The 20,641-nt window shown below is 43.8% G+C and overlaps 1 protein-coding gene across 1 annotated transcript in view; it reads right to left on the bottom strand.

Moving 5' to 3' along the window:
- Nucleotides 1-8,168: 8,168 nt before the first annotated feature.
- Nucleotides 8,169-20,641, bottom strand: part of aldh7a1 (aldehyde dehydrogenase 7 family, member A1) — a 45,994-nt gene continuing 33,521 nt past the window's right edge. The window contains exons 16-18 of the mRNA XM_039672480.2: nt 13,089-13,162; nt 10,568-10,643; nt 8,169-8,416 (exon numbers count right to left, since the gene is read on the bottom strand). Coding sequence (XP_039528414.1) covers nt 8,362-8,416; nt 10,568-10,643; nt 13,089-13,162 — 205 coding nt within the window. The 3' untranslated portion in view covers nt 8,169-8,361. The remainder of the gene's footprint in view (nt 8,417-10,567; nt 10,644-13,088; nt 13,163-20,641) is intronic.

Raw genomic sequence — 20,641 nt, 5'->3', positions numbered from 1 at the left:
CCGTCTAGCGAGCTCCGGAGTCTGAGGAAGCCGGCCGTCTGCCACCTTCAGCCGCCCAGCAAGCTAGCGCCATCCGACGCGTATCCTTTTTACTATTCCATATTCCTAAAAGAGCCGAGCGTCTTTTTCAAGATGCCTCGTATTTCCTGCGGCTCATGCCGCTCTTCACTCGAGGAAGGAGACCGCTTCTGCGTTCTCTGTTTCGGAGTGGAACACGCAGAGCTCGCCCTCGCCAACGGAGGATGCGACCACTGCGAGGACCTGCCTCCGTCTTCCCTGCGGGCTCGACTACAGGCAGTCAGAACCGCTCCCGCGCCGCCTCTCACTTCGCCGCGGAAAAAGATACGCCGCTCCCAGAGGCCGCCGGAGCCCCCTGCGGATCCATGTGGGCCGCCGCCGCCGCCCACCGACCGCTCTCCCTCTCCGCCCCTGCCGGACTTACAGTTGCCGCCGTATGGCCGCTCTGTCGCCTCCGACGACACCGCGGATGAGAAGGACTCTTGTTCGCTGCACCCTTCTGACAGCGAGGATTGGTCGTCGATCGGCTCATCGACGAGAGAGTCTGCGGGGACCCGCGCCGGCATCGAGGATGGACTATCGCGCCTCCTTTCGCAGGCCATCTACCGCCTGGGTCTCGAGTGGTCTCCTCCCCCAGAGCAACCACCGAACCGGCGCCCGGCCCCCGCCTGCAGCCGGGCTGCACCATTCCTGCCTGAGCTTCACTTCGAGCTCACTAAATCCTGGAATGCCCCTCTTTCGGCTCTTATCCGCTCCGAGGGGTCCGCTTCGCTCAGTGGACGGAGCCGCCGAGATGAGTTATACTGCCATGCTGCCCGCGCCTTTGACGCCGCCGAACAGGCCGCCTCAGCGCTGCATTCCATCCAGGCGCTCCAGAGCGACATCTCGTGCGAGATGGCGAACAGCGGTAGGAACCCGCCCATCCTTTCGGATCTGAGAAGCGCGACGGATCTTTCCCTTCGCGCCACTAAAGCCGCCGCACAAGCCTTGGGAAAATGCATGGCCGCCCTCGTTGTCACTGAGAGACACTTGTGGCTCACGCTCACCGATATGGGAGATTCAGAACGCGCCCTGTTCCTCAACGCGCCTATATCTCCTACCGGGCTCTTCGGATCTGCCGTCACGGGCATCGTTGACCGCTTCTCCGAGGTACAGAAAGCGACTCAGGCCATGAATCTGTTCTTGCCCCGCCGCTCTAGTTCTTCGACAGGCCGCTCTCACGAGCCTCCTGCCAGAACCCCACAACAGCGCCCGCCTCAGCAAGCTCAGCAGCGCCTGCCTCAGCAAGCTCAGCAGCCCCAGCGTAGACAGGGCGGCCGCCCTCGCTCTCGCTCAGACAGCCGCCGCAGACAGCCTCCTCCAGGGGGCCTCGACCCAAGATCGCGCTGAGGCCCGATCAACTGAAGTCTGCCTAGCACAGCTGAGAAAAGGACGGCTTTCTCCCGCTGCGGCCGGATCGCCGTAAAAGCTTCGCCCACTGTTAGTCCCCGTTCACCGCTGACTGCAGTAGTGTTTACCGCCACAAACAAGCCGGTTTCCCTGCCCGCTTGCGAGCGTCTAAATGCCGTTTTCACGGCTACCCAGAGAGTTCACAAAAAGAGCATAAAAGCCTCAAGTGTAATAAATGTGCCCACAAGCATGTGCTCACGTACACACACAAGCACCTTATGCCCAGGGTCTCACAGAGCCCATTCTCACGGAGCGAGCACTTCCGCTCCAGTAGCAGAGAACATAAGCACGCCCACGAGCCCGTGCGCGTGTCCCCCCTCTGCCCGCTCTGTCACACGGCCCATAAAACTCCTCTCTGAGTGTAAGTCCCGTTGCCACCCACATTATAAGCGTGCCCACACACAGTGTCCAGCCCGCGATGTGCAGCAATCAGGGCGAAATATCCATTCAACCGCTTACGAAGCGTGGGAAGCCATCCCCGGCATCTCCCCGTGGGTTTTTAGCATAATAAAGAATGGTTATCGATTACAGTTTCGTCGCCGCCCGCCACGCTCGCGCGTGCGGCTCGAATCCACTGTCAGCTGCCCGCTATGAACACGCTTCGCTTAGAAATAGCCAAGCTACTGCAGAAGGGCGCTATAGAGAGAGTCCCACCATCTATGACCGAGTCGGGGTTTTTTACGGCCGTTATTTTCTGGTTCCCTAGAAAGACGGCGGCCTCAGGCCGATCTTAGATCTCAGGGCTTTGAACAAAGCGCTCATTAGAGACCGTTCAAAATGCTCACAGTCAGGAAACTCCTCGCGCACTTCCGCCAGGGGGACTGGTTCATCTCTCTAGACCTGAAAGACGCATATTTTCAGATCCAGATAAGCCCTCATCACAGGCCATTCCTACGTTTCGCCTTCGAGGGTCAAGTTTATCAGTATGCCGTTCTCCCGTTTGGCCTATCCTTAGCACCCCGTACGTTCACGAAGTGCATGGATACAGCGCTCGCCCCCCTGCTAAGTCAAGGGCTGCGCATACTGAATTATCTGGACGAATGGCTGATTCTAGCAGATTCCCAGACGGAGCTGCTGTCGCACTGCACAGTTCTCCTCTACCATCTGGAAACGCTGGGACTCTCTGTCTACTGGACAAAGAGCTCTCTCCAGCCCAGTCAAACTATTTCGTTCCTGGAATAGATTTGAACGCTATCACGATGACGGCTCGCTTATCCACACAGCGCGCGCGCCGTGTTCAGCGACTGGCCGCCTCGTTTCAGATGGGTGCCCATACATCCCTGAAATCGCTTCAGAGGATGCTGGGTCATATGGCTTCAGCCTCCACTGTGCTACAGCTGGGTCTTCTGCACATGCGCCCCCTTCAACTCTGGTTAAAGAGCCGCGTATCCCACCAAGAGTGGACGACGGGCCGCCAGATGATCAGGATTACTCAGACATGTATCACTGCACTGCAGCCATGGGCAGTAAGCGAGTGGTTTCAGAGGGGCGTTACCATGGGAACCTTCTCTCGCCGGAAAGTTATCTCGACAGACGCATCCAACTCGGGTTGGGGAGCGGTTTGCGAGGGCTCACCGGCCGCCGGCCAGTGGTCGAGCCACGAGAGTTCCTTACACATAAACTGTCTGGAAATGATCGCGGTCGAGAACGCGCTGCTATGCTTCCTCCCGCGCATAAACGGTCACCACGTCCTGATTCGCTCCGACTATATGGCCGTGGTATCATACATCAACCGTCAGGGCGGCGTCAGATCCAAGAATCTCTTCATCTGACACGCCGCATCCTATTGTGGTCCCAGAGTCACCTGCTATCGCTCAGAGCGACGCACGTGCCGGGCCATCTGAACGACGGTCCAGACAGGCTGTCCAGGAACCTGGTCTCCCCGGAGAATGGTCCCTGCACACTCAAACAGTCCAAACACTGTGGCGCCTATTCGGCAGAGCGGAGATAGATCTTTTCGCGTCAGAAGAGAACGCTCACTGCCCAATATTCTTTTCAAGAGCGAGGACGCGCTAGCCCAGGATTGGCCCCGCCGCCCGCTCTATGCTTTTCCCCCGATTTCTCTGCTACCGCAGGTCATTCAGAGAATCAGGGACTCACGCCACTCGGTGCTCCTCATAGCCCCGCGCTGGGAGAATCAGATTTGGTTCCCGGAGCTAACGCGGCTGTCACAGACAGCCCCGTGGCCCATTCCAATCAGTGCAGATCTCCTCACTCAAGCCCGCGGCTCGATCTGGCATCCCCATCCACAGCGCTGGGCGCTTCATGCATGGGTGACCAACGACTACGCGTCGAATTGCCAGAAGGGGTTTTGAACACGATCTAACACGCCAGAGCGGATTCTACCAGAAAGCTCTATGCTGCAAAATGGTCTGTGTTCTCCAAATGGTGCACCGACATGAATTTGGACCCACGGACGTGCGAGGTTTCGTCTTGCTAGTGTTCCTTCAGGAGATACTGGATAAGGGCAGGTCCCCATCCACTCTTAAGGTTTACGTGGCAGCCGTCGCGGCGTTCGCTGAACCCCGGCGCGCCCAGTCTCTGGGCAAAGACGAGCTAATCATCCGCTTCCTCAGGGGAGCCAGAAGGATGAACCCCCCTCGCCCCCCCTACGGTGCCGGTCTGGGATCTTTCTATAGTTCTAGAAGCTCTGAAAGCCCCACCGTTTGAACCACTTGAGTCCGTGGAGCTAAAATACCTCTCGTAAAAACCGTTCTTCTGACGGCTCTCGCCTCAGTAAAACGTGTGGGGGACATTCACGCGCTGTCTTCGAGCGCCGCGTGCCTAGAGTTTGGACCGAGTGACTCCATAGTCATTCTAAAGCCTAGACACGGTTATGTTCCAAAAGCGATTGGTACCCCTTTCAGGGCGCAAGTGATCTCTCTATCGGCGCTGCCTGCATCCGATAGCGAACGTGACGCTGACCGCCTCTGCCCGGCTCGGGCTATCAGAGTGTACACTACACGCGTTGCCGCGTTCAGACGCTCGGAGCAGCTGTTTGTGTCGTTCGGTGGCCGCACCAAGGGACTAGCCGCCTCGAAACAGACCCTATCCAGGTGGATAGTAGACGCGATTGCCTCTGCTTATGCCGCTAAAGACCTGCCTTGCCCTCTGGGCATCAGGGCTCATTCCACCAGAGGCATGGCCTCATCGTGGGCATGGTCCTGCGGGATTTCCATCCACGACATTTGTGTGGCTGCGGGATGGGCCTCCCCCTCCCCCGTCAGATTTTACAACTTGGAAGTTCCAGCCTTACAGGCTAAAATTCTGGCGGTCTAGTACTCACAGCCCTCCTATAGAAGCCGCACTATCGGGAGTTCCATCACAACCGGCTCACCCCTTGTGTTCCCCTATGTGCTTATGCATTAGCCTACACATCACGGCCCGCCTTCGCCGGCCGCCTTGGGCGTTTTTGCACTAGATAGTAACGGCCGCTATGCTGGCCGCCGTATTATCTTCATCCACTTATAGATTCCCCCGGTGTTCCCCTGGGATGCTTAGTGGTTACTTAGCGCGCACGGCGTTGACCAGGTGTTCCCGTAGCGTAAGCTAGCTTACGCAATACGAGAGAACCTCTCGTAAGAGAACGAATCGGTTACCTAACGTAACCTCGGTTCTCTCTAGATGAGGGAACGAGTATTGCGTTCCCGGCCGTGCTTGCGCCACTAGCGTTTCGCTTCATGCTACAGAATCAACGAACGAGCTGGGAGAGCGACCTTTATACACTGTAGCCACGCCCCTTTTGGCGGGCTGTGACGCAGTAAGCGAGCGCCGTCCGCTCATTGGCCGCGGACTCAGCGCCGCTCTCCCATAGGTTCGTGCATTCTCTCTGAGCGAACCAATGAGCCGCTAGCTAGCCCGCTCATGGTCTGCCTCAGAAGAGACTGCGTTGACAATGATTACAAAATTATGGAATAATTTTTTGGCTTCAACTTCTCAGCAAAGATGAATCTTTCCCGTAGCGTAAGCTAGCTTACGCAATACTCGTTCCCTCATCTAGAGAGAACCGAGGTTACGTTAGGTAACCGATTCGTTTTGCTGTTTGTCCGTTGTCGATGACGTTCCTCGTTTCCATAGAGCTCGTTTCCATCTGATCACGCGACGCGCGCGCTCCTGTCTTTGAATGCGGCTCGAATGTTTACGCGCACGCGCATTACCATACACGGCAAAGGCACGCAGCTAGCAATTAAATAAACATCTAGAGTTATAACATGATTTTAAATCATGATTTTAAACTCATAGCTCTATGGCCCATTCACTTCTATAGTTTTTTTTTACCAACTACAAAATGAAGAATGGTTTATATATATATATATAGGCTATATATATATATACACACACGTACTATATAACTATAATAATACAATTATTTATGACCTTAAGATTATTCTATTAAGAGCATGGTTTTCTTATACAAAACTATATTATATATAATGGTTACTGTATAAAAAACATTTTCATGGTTTTACTACAATAACCATGGTTCATTTTATGGTTACTATGGTTTTACTACAAAAATCAAGGTTCATTTTATAGTTACTATGGTTTAACTACAAAAACCATGGTTAAACCAAGGTTATTGTAGTAAAAACCATGGTTTGATTGTAGTTACTATGGTTTTACTGTAAAAACCATAGTTAAACTATGGTTCATTTTGTAGTTACTATGGTTTTACTACAAAAACCATAGTTAAACTATGGTTCATTTTGTAGTTACTATGGTTTTACTACAAAAACCATAGTTAAACTATGGTTCATTTTGTAGTTACTATGGTTTTACTACAAAAACTATAGTTAAACCATGGTTACTACAAAAAAACCATAGTTACTACAAAAAAACCATGGTTAATTTTCGTAAGGGCTGTCAGCAGCGGCAGATCTTAAAGTGACAGGAGCCATTCGTTCTGTATACGAGTAGTTAATCAAAAGAACAGAGGGAACAGAAAATTATTAACTGCACTTGACTAAAGACCGTTTGTAGCTTTGATAAGGATTAATCTATATTTCATTTATAATTGATGCAGTGCAGACTGTTTTATAACCTTATTCAATTTCTGTATGGTACAGTTAAATATGACATTCATTATGGGTTTAATGAGGATTGTCTTAAATTCACTTAAATTTAAAGTTTTTATATTTAAAAAAAAAAAAATCCTTTACATCGAGATATCAGTAGCTATAATATTAGTGATACTGGGTTTCATTCATAAAAAGATGCCATTAAGATACAGCTGTAATAGTTGAGAATAAATGGTGCCATTGAAGATAAGTGACGACCCCCCCCCCATTCTTAAATCTGACCAATAGCCTACATTCAACTGGAATAATAATGTTGTAAAGAATGAAACCTTAAACATTATATATAAAATTAGTAAGCGTCAGGAATGACTGACTTCATGAGCAAGTCACTCATTCAAACAACTCATCCTGGTGATTTGATCAGGAATGAGGCAGTTGTCTATGAATGGGTGATTGAATCTTTGACTCGACTGGTTTGTTTTAATCGGTTTTAATCCCATAGCATGTGCAGTCAGCACTTAAAACTCTTTTCACTTGCCCCTTAAAAAGAAATCTCTGTTCAGGTCGCTACAAATTTATGCATATAAACAGAAAATCAGCATCTAGCTTATTAGCCCACAACTTTCTGGAACAATATCTTTATATATTTTACTATAAGCTATAGCAGTAAACGTACATGTATGGAGTAGATTTAAAAACCAAAAACAAACACTTTTATAAACTATTTATCTAGAAACTATAAATAAGTCAACATAACATATTCATATCTGTTGTTTGTTTCCCTCTAGTTTGCCTTATTTTGCATTGGTCCAGGAGAATTAATCACAGAAACACTGATCCTGTCATTTAAATTTATCCCTGAATACAGCAGTTTACCGTGGCAGTGAATGCTGATTGTGGTGTGTGCATGTGTGCTTGCCCATAAAAATTGCTTTTATCATGGCAGTTCAGAACCCGAGTGCATTACTGTTAAAGTTTTTTTCTTTAAGAAAAAGGTAGACAACAGGTTCCATGCACAGATCAAACACACTATCGTATAGACCATTTTGCAAGATGTAAACACTGGTACAGAAGCACTTCCTGTTTCAGTTTTTTAACACTACATAAAAGCTGGGATAAAATACAACCAACAGAAAATATAAAACTGAATCAAAAAGTTAAACATTTTTAAGATGTTTTCTTTACATGTGAAATAAAGAAAACAGTTACAAACTGAAACAGTTTCTGGACCAGTGTTGTTTACATCTTGCAAAATGGTCTATCTTGTGGAAGAAGTCCTCTGGGCTCCAGCTTCTGTCAGCTTGTTTCTGTCCCTCACACATTGCTTAGTTAACGCTCAAAGTTGGTGAGAGAAAAGACAAATGAAGCACATATGACGACAGACACGTGTGGAAATGACGATCATTAAGCTAGCTTGTATTTGCTTTCTTTGACCGTCACTGTTTGGAAGCATGCGTTGATCTTCTGTCATGCACACAACGCAGCACTAATGCTCATGCAGACTGGAGGAAATATTACCTTCTTCTTTGCATTACAGACATTACATTTTTTCTCAGTTACAATCTTAATGAGTTTTTTGTTATTTGAATGGCCAATAATCCTCCTTTCCAGTGCTTCTCAATTCCGCTTCTTAAAGGTGTTCAACATGTCCAGAGCAGTGTTCCCAAAAGCACTGCAAGAGAGTTTGGGTTTATAGACTCATGGTTTATTGGTAATAAACAGTGTTTAGTCTTTAAGGACAGCATGGATAAGCGCTACAAAATGCACTGTAATGATGGATGAGCTGATTTGGATTATTTTATCTGGCAGTACAAACAGATATACATAAAACTATCATAAATGTTGTTTCCCACTGCTAACTAGGCAACATCACGGCTCATTCGAACTTGATCCCCTGGGCCAGCGGCAGGTCTTTGCTGTAGTTGATCGTGCTGCAAGAGGAGGACAGTCTCAGGGCCAAGGTCAAATGTCAACAGGAAAAGTCATTGTATCCAATTTACAAACCCGATTCCAAAAAAGTTGGGACACTGTACAAATTGTGAGTAAAAAAAGAATGGAATAATTTAGAAATCTCATAAACTTATATTTTATTCACAATAGAATATAAATGACATATCAAATGTTGAAAGTGAGACATTTTGAATTGCCATGCCAAATATTGGCTCCTTTTGGATTTCATGAGAGCTACAAATTCCAAAAAAGTTGGGACAGGTAGCAATAAGAGGCCAGAAAAGTTAAATGTACATATAAGGAATAGCTGGAGGACCAATTTGCAACTTATTAGGTCAATTGGCAACATGATTGGGTATAAAAAGAGCCTCTCAGAGTGGCAGTGTCTCTCAGAAGTCAAGATGGGCAGAGGATCACCAATTCCCCCAATGCTGAGGCAAAAAATAGTGGAGCAATATTAGAAAGGAGTTTCTCAGAGAAAAATTGCAAAGAGTTTGAAGTTATCATCATCTACAGTGCATAATATCATCCAAAGATTCAGAGAATCTGGAACAATCTCTGTGCATAAGGGTCAAGGCCGGAAAACCATACTGAATGCCCGTGATCTTCGGGCCCTTAGACGGCACTGCATCACACACAGGAATGCTACTGTAATGGAAATAGCCTACTAGTTCATTCACGGCACAATGTTTCTCCTGGTTTCCATGACAGAGATGAATGCATCTCACTAGATCTCGCAGCGATGTTATTACCTCAGTGGCGAATTCAAATGTTTTCTTTACCGGATCTCTTAACGCGGTGTGGTAACAGTGTTGCTTGATCGAGATCGGCTCGCGCTGCACAGATGTTGCTGGTCCGAACTGATAAACGATCCGTGAAGCACATAACGAGGAGCGCAGTTTCGTTCTGCTTTCATTACCCTTGCCATTTGGATGTTGCGCAACGTTGTGTTGGCCGCGTCAGCACGAATTTTGCCGGCAAGAAAAATGGTCCAAGCAATCGTTCGGTTTGTATGCGTACCGAACCGGAAGCCTCGAACCGAAACGGTTCAATACGAATACATGTACCGTTACACCCCTACAACATGGGCTCAAGAATACTTCCAGAAAACATTGTCAGTGAACACAATCCACCGTGCCATTCACCGTTGCCGGCTAAAACTCTATAAGTCAAAAAAGAAGCCATATCTAAACGGGAACCAGAAGCGCAGGCGTTTTCTCTGGGCCAAGGCTCATTTAAAGTGGACTCTAGCAAAGTGGAAAACTGTTCTGTGGTCAGACGAATCAAAATTTGAAGTTCTTTTTGGAAAACTGGGACGCCATGTCATCCGGACTAAAGAGGACAAGGACAACCCAAGTTGTTATCAGCGCTCAGTTCAGAAGCCTGCATCTCTGATGGTATGGGGTTGCATGAGTGTGTGTGGCATGGGCAGCTTACACATCTGGAAAGGCACCATCAATGCTGAAAGGTATATCCAAGTTCTAGAACAACATATGCTCCCATCCAGACATCGTCTCTTTCAGGGAAGACCTTGTATTTTCCAACAAGACAATGCCAAACCACATACTGCATCAATTACAACATCATGGCTGCGTAGAAGAAGGATCCGGGTACTGAAATGGCCAGCCTGCAGTCCAGATCTTTCACCCATAGAAAACATTTGGCGCATCATAAAGAGGAAGATGCAACAAAGAAGACCTAAGACAGTTGAGCAGCTAGAAGCCTTTATTAGACAAGAATAGGACAACATTCCTATTCCTAAACTTGAGCAACTTGTCTCCTCAGTCCCCAGATGTTTGCAGACTGTTATTAAAAGAAGAGGGGATGCCACACAGTGGTAAAAATGGCCTTGTCCCAACTTTTTTGAGATGTGTTGATGCCATGAAATTTAAAATCAACTTATTGTTCCCTTAAAATTATGCATTTTCTCAGTTTAAACATTTGATATGTCATCTATGTTGTATTCTAAATATAATATTGAAATTTGAAACTTCCACATCATTGCATTCTGTTTTTATTCACAATTTGTACAGTGTCCCAACTTTTATGGAACTGGGTTTGTACATGCTAACGCTATATTTCACTTCAAGCATGCTGGCCGACTTGAGGTTGTGTTTCAGACTGACACTTACCATGTGGACCTCCTCATGTACTGCTTCCAGGAGTCACTGCCCGACTCACGCCCGCCTCCCGTGTGCTTCTCACCACCTGCATGCATGCACGCGCACACACACACACACACACACACACACACACACACACACACACACACACACACACACACACACACACACAATAGCAAGATCACACTTTCAGAGTCATTCCTGGTTCTGTCAATTGTCAAACTTGTAGGATTTGCCTGACCAATGGGATATCAATGGAGAAGGAATAAGAAAATTAAAAGTAACGACTTGAGCTTAATGTTATTTTCACGCAAACTATTGATACAAATATTTATCACATTTTGCATTTCTTAAATTGGTGGTGGAGTTTCCGAATGTCTATAGTACTTTCAGCATGGCCAACTGCACTAAGGCTGATCCCTATAGCACATGGCCAATGCTCATGTTGCACACAGGCCTGCCTACAGAAATGACTGGGCCCATTAACTCTTTCCCCGCCAAACACGGAATGTTCCGGGTTTAATGAAAAAACGCATCCCCGCCAAACACGGAATTTTCCGGGTATCCCTGTTTTAGGTGGTATACGGTAAGGAAGACCCGCGCGCATGTTCTGAATGAGTGCGCAACTCTTTGATCAGAGAAACAGATTGCAATCGTCTCAAACAGTGGAGTAGTGAGAATGTATCAGACAGACAATGCAGAGGTATATGGCTGAAGTACTGGAGGTTAATGGACTCGGAGTCCGATCACTCTTTATTTGATAATTCTGAATCTGATCGGGACGAAGTAGTCAGTAAGAGAGATGCACATGTTGTCACAGAAAGTTCTAGCCATGGACGTGCCGCAGATAGATCGTATAATATTATGACACTATAATATTTATGTGTGTGTGCAGGCATTTATGTGTGGCTGTCTAAATATGAAGGTGTAATTGTCAAATTATTTCTCTCTTTGTGCACATTTACCACATTGTAATATGTATTTGTGTGTGTGTGTGTGTGTGTGTGTGTGTGTAGGCCTGTTTATTGTAATTCCAATTATTCATTATTCACAGGTAGAACACAGAGAGGCAGAGGCAGAAGTTTTATTGCAAAAGTTACATTTCCCTTACATCCTGGGAAATTTGATATATTTTACATTTATTTATGTTTTTATTTTATTTTGGAAAGTTTTATAAATGAAGGAAACAACATCTGAATGTATTCTGCTTTTAAATGCACTTGTTTGATAAAAATACCTTTTTCTCAGTTTTTTGTCCAAAATGTTGTGTTTTTGACAAAACCTACCTCTGTTCAAGAGGCAATAAAAAAAGAACAAATGAAGATAAAATAAAAACGTTTTTTTTGCCTAAAAGCAGAGGCTCAGATCTTTATTTTTATATATATCATCTTCATATATTCATGGAAGAAAATATTCAGCGGGGCATTAAAATTTAGCGAAAATCGTCAAAAACCCTGGCGGTGGCTGGCAACTTTTTTTTAAAACGCTGGCGGGGAAAGAGTTAAAAGGTCCAGTGAATGGGCCTTCCTCAAATCTGCAATAGGCTACTCATATCATGTGTCTGCTCTCTCTCTCTCTCTCCTACATTAAAGGGGGGGTTGACTGCGATTTCACTTTTTTCAATTTAAATAGTGTGTAATGTTGCTGTTGGTGCATGAACAGTATCTGCAAAGTTGCAGCGCTGAAAGTTCAGTGTAAGCAGAGATATCATCTTTTTAAAAATCAGGAAGTATATTGCCTACAAAAACGACTCGATTGGGACTACAGCTGGGTTTTACACATCACTAGCCCACACATTTGCATCAACCCTCCCTCCGGAAAATGCAAAAAAGGGCATGCGCATATTTCAAAGTTGTCATGAAACAAACCCAATCCTGCGACCTGTCCAACATCTAAGGCTGCCTCTCGGCAGAAGCAAATTCCATCCTTTCTTCGATATGTTGGAGTAGTTTTAGCTGGACAGTGCGCATTACAACTGCTGTAAATTAAATGAAATATTCTCTCGCGCATCTGATAAGGCCTCATAAGATAATTTACAGGACGATTTTAGGCAATCGATTGCTTCAATCTCACTGGGGAGGTGGTGAGCAATAGATCTTACTTTTTCTTTTAATGTCTATGGTCTTACCGCATCAATTTACGCACTCCATCGTGTCACTCACTTGCACTGGTGACCGCAAACTGGCGCGAAGCACTGGTGTGCTTCTTTGCGTTACGTACAACAAAAATACCCTACTTAGACCATTTTCAGGAAAGGGGTGTTTCATTATAACACAGGCTACATTTTACTCAAGCAACATTAAATAAAACGCATTGTTTTTCTCACTTTCAACAATAAATGGTGCTATTTTGGTTAAAAATAAAATATGGTAACCTTTACTCATATTTAGGATGAACATAATTATTGCTGGAATGCATGGGCCCCCAATGAGGCTAGGCCCCAGAAAACATTCCCTTTATCCCCCCCTTATGGACGGCCCAGAGTGGTGTGGTACTGGTGTGGTACTGGTGACAGAGTGGTGGTACGCACCAAATGCTCCTCCGATCTCAGCGCCGCTGGTGGGGATGTTGACGTTCACAATGCCACAGTCAGAGCCTTTGGGCCTATAGTTAGACAAACAACTCATACACATTCATGAACTCACCAAGTTTTATATAAGGACACTTCAATAACAGTCATTTATGAATTAAGCAATGTAGAAAAGTGGACAGAAACAGAGAATCTAGTCATAAAACGTAATTTACTGTATAACACAGAATTTTACGGAATTTTTTACGGAATTCACAAACACAGCACTTGGTGTTTTCAGCCTCTGCCGCCTCACTATTACCCCTTTTCCACCAACAAGAACCAGGTGCTGGTTCAGAGCTAGAACTAGTGCCGGTTCGGAGTTAGTTCGACTGACAAGCTTTCAAAGACCCGGTTTGCCTTTCCACAGAGCCAGATCTTACGTCACTGTATACATCTTATGTTGCCCAGACATGCTAGCGCGGCACACACAAACACACCAGGAATGTTCGAGATGGTTCGGCACTGCGAATCTCGAACTGCGAGAGCGATCCAAAAGCAGAAGTCGTAAACTCTCCAAACACTCCCGCAGCTCCGATCAGTCCACGCCGCTCTGATGCATCTCGAACAAGCCTTCCATCAACAATGCCAGTCGTTGCGTTAATATTTATTTATTTATTTTTTTTTTTATTAGTTAAAGAGCACATATCATGGATTTTTGAAAATGACTGTTCATGTAGTGTGGAAAACCCAAGTACAACCCAAAGAACACCATCCCCACCGTCAAGCATGGTGATAATAGCATGGTGGTGGCAACATCATGCTTTGGGGGTGCTTTTTAGCCAAGGGGACGGGACAACTCCATCGTATTGAGGGGAGGATGGACGGGGCCATGTATCGTGGAATTCTGGACCAACATCTCCGTCCCTCAGTGAGAGAGCTAAAGATGGGTCGATGATGGGTGTTTCAGCACGACAACGACCCTAAGCACACCGCCAAAGCAACAAAAGAGTGGCTGAAGAAGAAGCACATCAAGGTTCTGGAGTGGCCTAGCCAGTCTCCAGACCTGAATCCAATTGAAAATCTTTGGAGGGAGCTTAAAATTCGAGTTGCCAGGCGACAACCTCGGAACCTGAAAGATTTGGAGGCTGTCTACAGGGAGCAGTGGGCCAACATCCCTGCCGAAATGTGCACAAACCGTGTCACCAACTATAAAAACTGTTTGACATCTGTGCTGGCCAATAATGGCTTTTCTACAAAATATTAACATGCTGTTTGTCCAGGGGGTCAAATACTTGTTTTTCCTCATCAGATGGTTATCAATTTTAATAAATTCATATGATGTGATTTTCTGGAATTTTTTTTGGGATTCTGTCTTTCACTGTTAGAATGTACATATGATTAAAATTATAGATCGTTGCATTCTTTGTAAGTGGGCAAACCTGCAAAATCAGCAAGGGGTCAAATACTTATTTCCCCCACTGTACATACTGTAAAAAAAAATAGGTCATATATGACGACGAGCATCACCTCAGCTGAGCAGCTGAGCCCCTATTCATGAAGCCAGCGCGCCGCAATCTATCGCAAATCAAAGTGAAAGTAAGTCGCAGACGCTTAACACAACCATCTTCATAAAAAGTAAAGAAATTAAATTATCTTACCAGGCCTGTTGCCGCTCTCTCTTATTGCTGTCTTTGCTGATTTTGAAATTAGCCGATGATTAATAAAATGCAGCTCATATCTGTTGCTTTTGGTGACGTGCACTTCATTAAATCTGTATATAGCGCGGAAAGAGACTTGTAGTTCATTCCAAACCCCAACGCAAACTCCACGTAAGACATAGAAAATAAAACTTCTGTCTGTCCAGTGCCAGGCGTCGGAATAAGACGAGAGTCAACATCGGGAAGGCTTTCAACACATGGAGAGATCTCGGTCTGCTCTACGGCTCAAACGGGTACAAAGTAATTATACAAATTATACAAAGTAATAACTTATATTGTTCATGAACGTGTTTCCATAATAATTCAATCATAAGTGGATATAGTAAGCACATAAAACAGTTCAACATGGAGATAGATGGAAACAAAAGTCGAAGTATTCTACTACCCCCGTTTCCCCCTCACACACACATGAGTGTGTAATTTACTCGAATGCCTTTCCTTTGATAAATTTTAAATGCTTTGCAGATTTATAACTTTATTACCTCATTATGACTAACAAAAGATGTGTGCCGCACAGCGTGCGGCTGATGCTCCTTTGGTTATGAACAGCTCGTGCATACGTCCGTGTGTGTGTGTGTTCCTCCATGAATGCGCACAGCGCTGGTTGCAGTTTCGCTTGTCGCCAGAGGGGGCGTAGTTCTGCAAAAACTCAGATACTTGCGTTTTGCCCCTTTAAGCAATTATCTGCATTTCTCAATCCTTTAAAGTTTAACAAATTGATATTTGTTTTGGAGAGCAGAGATTTTTTCAATGTATAGTCTCTTTCTTTTCATTAGCTGACGAATATCAATGAAATGAAATGGTAAGGAAGCTTTTCATTGCATACCTTAGAATGTCTTACAATATTTCTCAATCAGATTTGTGAGGTTTTTCATCAAAGAGTTACAACAATTTTCTAAATCATTCGATTTTAAGACATTATTCAAGTCTAAACTATCTAAATCATTTTAACTTGTATCAATTTATTTTTTGGGATACCCATGTTCCCTGGTTTACTTTCGCTGTTTAGTAAGTTTCCGTACAACCATGATCATATTGTGATCAGAAAGCCCTGTTAATAAAATAGAAGTTCTGATAATTCTCTGTGGTCTGTTAGTGACTATCAGATCTATAATAGTTTTACTCGTTCGTGTGATCCTTGTTTGACCTTTAATAATCTGATGAAGACTGTGTTTTGACAACAGTCTCTTTAATTTTTTTCTTCGACTTTTCTCTAGCCAGTTATTATTAGTCACCAAGAAAATCAGATTCGGTGCGAGTATTTAAATATTTAAGAAGTTTGTCTAAATTCTCATAAAATGAAACATCATGTGATGGTGGATTATACAGCACTATAATGTAAAAATTCATCTTAAGGGATAATACATTTAAAGCCAAGCATTCTAGTGGTGAATCCAGTTTGATTTCAGTACATTTCAAGGTGTCCCTAACATAAAATAGTCAAGAGAACACCAAAAACCACAAATAAACCTTTCTTTAAAGTGAATTTCGTTTTTTATTAATTGAATCTTAATTTAAATCAATGTTTCATCAACCAATTGACTGGTTTTAATAAATAAGAGGTATATAAACAATAGATGATCATGATCATTGCGACAAACTGGACTTTGGTCTGAAACTCGGCGTAACGTTATGCCTAACCTCACAGCCCTAGGAAATATAGACTAGCCTATCCATCTTTGAAAGCAGATGTAGACAGGAGTCAAAGGGCTAACCAGCCTAACCTTTTAGTACTGTTCTGCAGTCGGAGTGATAGAAACTGTCGGATGTTTGCTGGATTAGGGAGATCGTGCAGTCATGCATCAGCTATCCTTTGGAAGTTATGAAGAAAAGAAAAACGTTCATTTTGTTTTTATCTGTGATTTAATAAAAAATAACGTGATCAGTGGCCCGTTCTTCGTACGTCGCTAACCCAGTTAGCTGGATTTGATTGTTGGCGATTTGCCATGATCTTGGATCATTTGGTTCTTCGACGCTCATCCTGGACTTGCTGTCATAGCAACAGGTGCGCTAGCTTGAACCTGCTCGCAAGCAGGCTTATTTCAGGTTAACAGCATTAGATCGCGGCTTTATAAGCGGAGGTGAAACGGGAAGTCTTTTATCGCAGCACAATAGTGTACTTTTTGAGAGATAGCATTTTTCTCATGACTTGTGAGGATGGCGTTTACATCAGTAATTCGTTGGAAACTCATAAATGGCGACTCGGAGTCGGGTTTTAACATGGGTTTTAATAACAGTGCATGCAAGTTACTATTGCGATCCTTATCCAGATTAGTAAGATTATATCAAATTTTATAAAGGCAGTTGACTGATGAAGGAAAACAAATTTATTAAATGTTTCATAAAGGTTTAACATTATTTTCAACTGAAAAATTCATACAGTGTTTACCATTTTGAGGCCAATAAGATTAAGCCAAGCATTACAGGTGTCAAACATTAGCTTTTGTCTTTATGCGCTTCCTGGCCATTAAGTTCAAGATTCAGCTTTGCTTTTGTAATGGTAAAAGTGTGACCATGCTGGTCAGACTGATTAGATTAGCGTCTCTGGTAATCTGCTGAATCATTTACATTTGCTTTGTTTCAAGAGACTCCTCCTCAATTTAACTCCTCCAGATTAGCATCTCAAGGCACAGAAAACTGCTATGCTGACAGACTGATCTCATGAAGTAGCGCGTGTATGACACGCCAATTCGTATTTCCATTTTTGGCGTGCTATCAAGACGCATAATCGCCTTTCAGCGCGTTTATGAATGCCGTTGACTTAACGTTATATAAATATATGACTTACCTCAACCCCGTCCCTAAACCTAACCGTCACTGGGGTTAATGGCATTTATGACTGTTCCCTTACCATCCTAGGTAAAAAAAAGATATGACTTACCTCAACCCCATCCCTAAACTTAACCGTCACTGGGGTTAAAGGCATTTATGACTGAAGATTTGACTGCGTGTTCAGACACGCGGAATGACGCGGACGTTAATGGCGTAGACATATACGCATACACGTGTATACACGCGGATAGCACAAAATGCGTGGAGATAACACGCCACCTGACTCGAAAGTGGCGTATATGTTTACACAAAAGTCATGATGTCATGTTGTATGCTGATGAACTGAGGTGCCTGTTGAATCATATACATTTACTTTTGTTTCAGTTTCTCCCCCCTCAATGTAAACTCCTCCCCTCTAAATGTATAAATTGTAAGGGAATATTCTCCCTTAGTTAGACTATCTTTGAGATGACTACAGCGACGCAATAAAGAACTTCTGCGTGAAAGATACCTCAAAAGTCTTCTGGTCTGTTGCGTGGAAGAATAAAAACTTCACTACACTGACTAATCTCTTAGATGGTGTGTGACTATGTTCCATATCACAAATATGGCCAGCATCTGTGCATGATTCAAGAATTTTCAGAGATTTATTCACATTATTTGAACGTGGTAAGGAAAAATATATCAAGCTCACTGTATTACATACACTTATGCTTATCCTAACAGAACTGAATTTTTCCATTATACAGGTGATTACAGCAGGATCCTGCCTGGAGACAGGTGTTTTATGACCCCATTCAATTACAGTGTTACAACACAACACAATTACAACACCAGTTACAATGCCGTTTTAGCCAGGACAAGGGCACACCATGAGGTGAACTTTAGCCAACTAAAGTGTCTGAAAAGTCTGAGGGTTGCACCTGACAGGGCCTGTAACATTGCATGGGCCATATTACACAACATTGCACCATCAGAAAAAATATAAAACATTTCATTAATGTTTAATAAAAGACAAGGCAAATATGCTTAGTTCTGAGTTTTATTTTAATTATTCTTTGTAAAGAAAAGCCAGTAATCAAGTCATCTTTTGCCTGCAAATAATATTGTACTCTGTGTGTGAAATAATATATTAGCACTTATTCTGAAGTTCATATGAAGCAACTCATCTCTAGTGCCAGTTTTTTCTTTAAGTCGTCAAGTATTTTCAATACTCTTTTTTCTAGGGGTAGGGGTGAACCAGTCAACACATGGCTTATGCATCAAAAATTAAAAGGAAAAGTACAACACTGCCCACCTCTGCATCACTGCTTTGTGCAGACTCTTCTGTAGATGTGGACTCCTGCAACTCATATTGCATTCAGAAATAATAGGTATTCAAGTGTAAATTAAGTAAAGCTATTTATGCACTTAAAGATACCTGAGAGGGTTTCTTCACTGTCCTGTGCATTGGGGAAAAATGGGCATTACAAAGTGTTGTACTTTCTTCCCTTTTGATGTAACATTAGAAAAAGTCCACTTACTGCACATGCTTCAGCCACTTGCTTGGGAACACATAAAAGTGTTAGTGTATTGAAGTGATAATGAAGTACCCTGGGGGGAAATGTGATCAATAACTCATGGCAACATATTTTTTTTACATTAAGTTATGTAGTTAATTAATTAAATGATGTAGTTTCACAGTCACACATGTAGACTTTCACAAGTCAAAGCAATTCAAAAGTCGATCCCCGAACGCCGCTCATACATTTCAGAAGTTCGCTGAACTTCATACAGTTCAGATCACTCAGCACGACGTTCGTGGTTTGACTTAGAGACTATTTTTTAAGATGGCTCCTGTCTGTATACGCGAAGTGAACTGTCTTCATAAAGTATCTTCTTATTAAACGGTCTGTACACTTACAAAGTTCTCAATGCTTCGTTTTGCATGTATGGAGCCTCATTATGTTACTGCGTTAGTGTGGGGCTATTTTAAACCTTGTTAGTGGTATAAACTAGCGATTTCTTTTTACTTAGTCAATGCCCCCATTACTAGCATTATACGCTAAACAGTTTTTAGAGATAAAACTCTTTACATTCGATTATCATGAAAACAAATCTCAGAGAACGATTGACTATGTAGTATGTACCGATGTTTTATTAGACCAAAGGTTCATTGTTCGCCGGAGTTCTCCTTTAAGAGTTGTCAGTCATTCATAAGATCATTTAGAAAGTGCAAGTAAATGTAAATACAGGTAGGGTTGGGAACCGAGAACCGGTTCTTTTCCAGAACCGGTAGTGTTTTTGAAAAAATACCGGAACCGTGCCAAAATTCCCAAGTTTCGGTTCCTAAAACGGTTCTGGTGCGATATGAGGGTGAAGTCCTGGGAGTAGATTATCTTTTAGCGTCTCACCTCAAGGCGCAGACAGAGAGAGAGAGAGAGAGTAGAGCTGCATGATTAATCTTGAAAAGATTTCGATTCAAACACCTACGCCGTCTTATTCCTAAATGACAAAAACTTCACCACTGAAGTTGCGATTTGCTCTCACACGCGCTGCCGAGTCACGTACATTCAAATCTGTTTGCGCTGAGAGAGAGAGAGAGCAGTTGTCGATATGAAACTGCTTTATAATCACAGTATCAATATTTATGTTACACATATTCAAATGATTAATGTTACAGAAGTAGTGAGATTATAGTTTGAGTAAACATTGACGGTAGTAGTCAAAACGCAGTCCGTAACTTTTTTGTGTTCAGAATTTACAAAATGTATACAATGAGCGAGTGCATCATGAATGCTTTTTTTCAAACCGTGTTTTTGTCTTATCTTGATTCACTACGTAAAGCCCGTAATAAGCGTTAATACTCGGACTTGTTTAGACTGGATGGCGGATCGCAGCCGCTGCGGAGTAGCCCAATGCCTGCGTGACTCGTCATGAACATAAACAGAGAGAAGTAGCTCCGGCAACTATGTTCTTCCGCAAGACGCATGCACTGCAGTTCTGTTTATTAACTGCTATTTAGGGCCGATATATCCAGTAATAATGCAATAATTAAAGTCTTTATGAACCAATAATTCAAACCGTTTTTAAAAATAATCT

The sequence above is a fragment of the Pimephales promelas genome, chromosome 23 (assembly GCF_988280905.1).
Source record: "Pimephales promelas chromosome 23, fPimPro1.hap1.1, whole genome shotgun sequence".
NCBI lineage: Eukaryota > Metazoa > Chordata > Actinopteri > Cypriniformes > Leuciscidae > Pimephales > Pimephales promelas.
The sequence above is the reverse complement of the archived record's forward strand: the minus strand, read 5'-3'. Positions and strand labels throughout refer to the sequence as shown.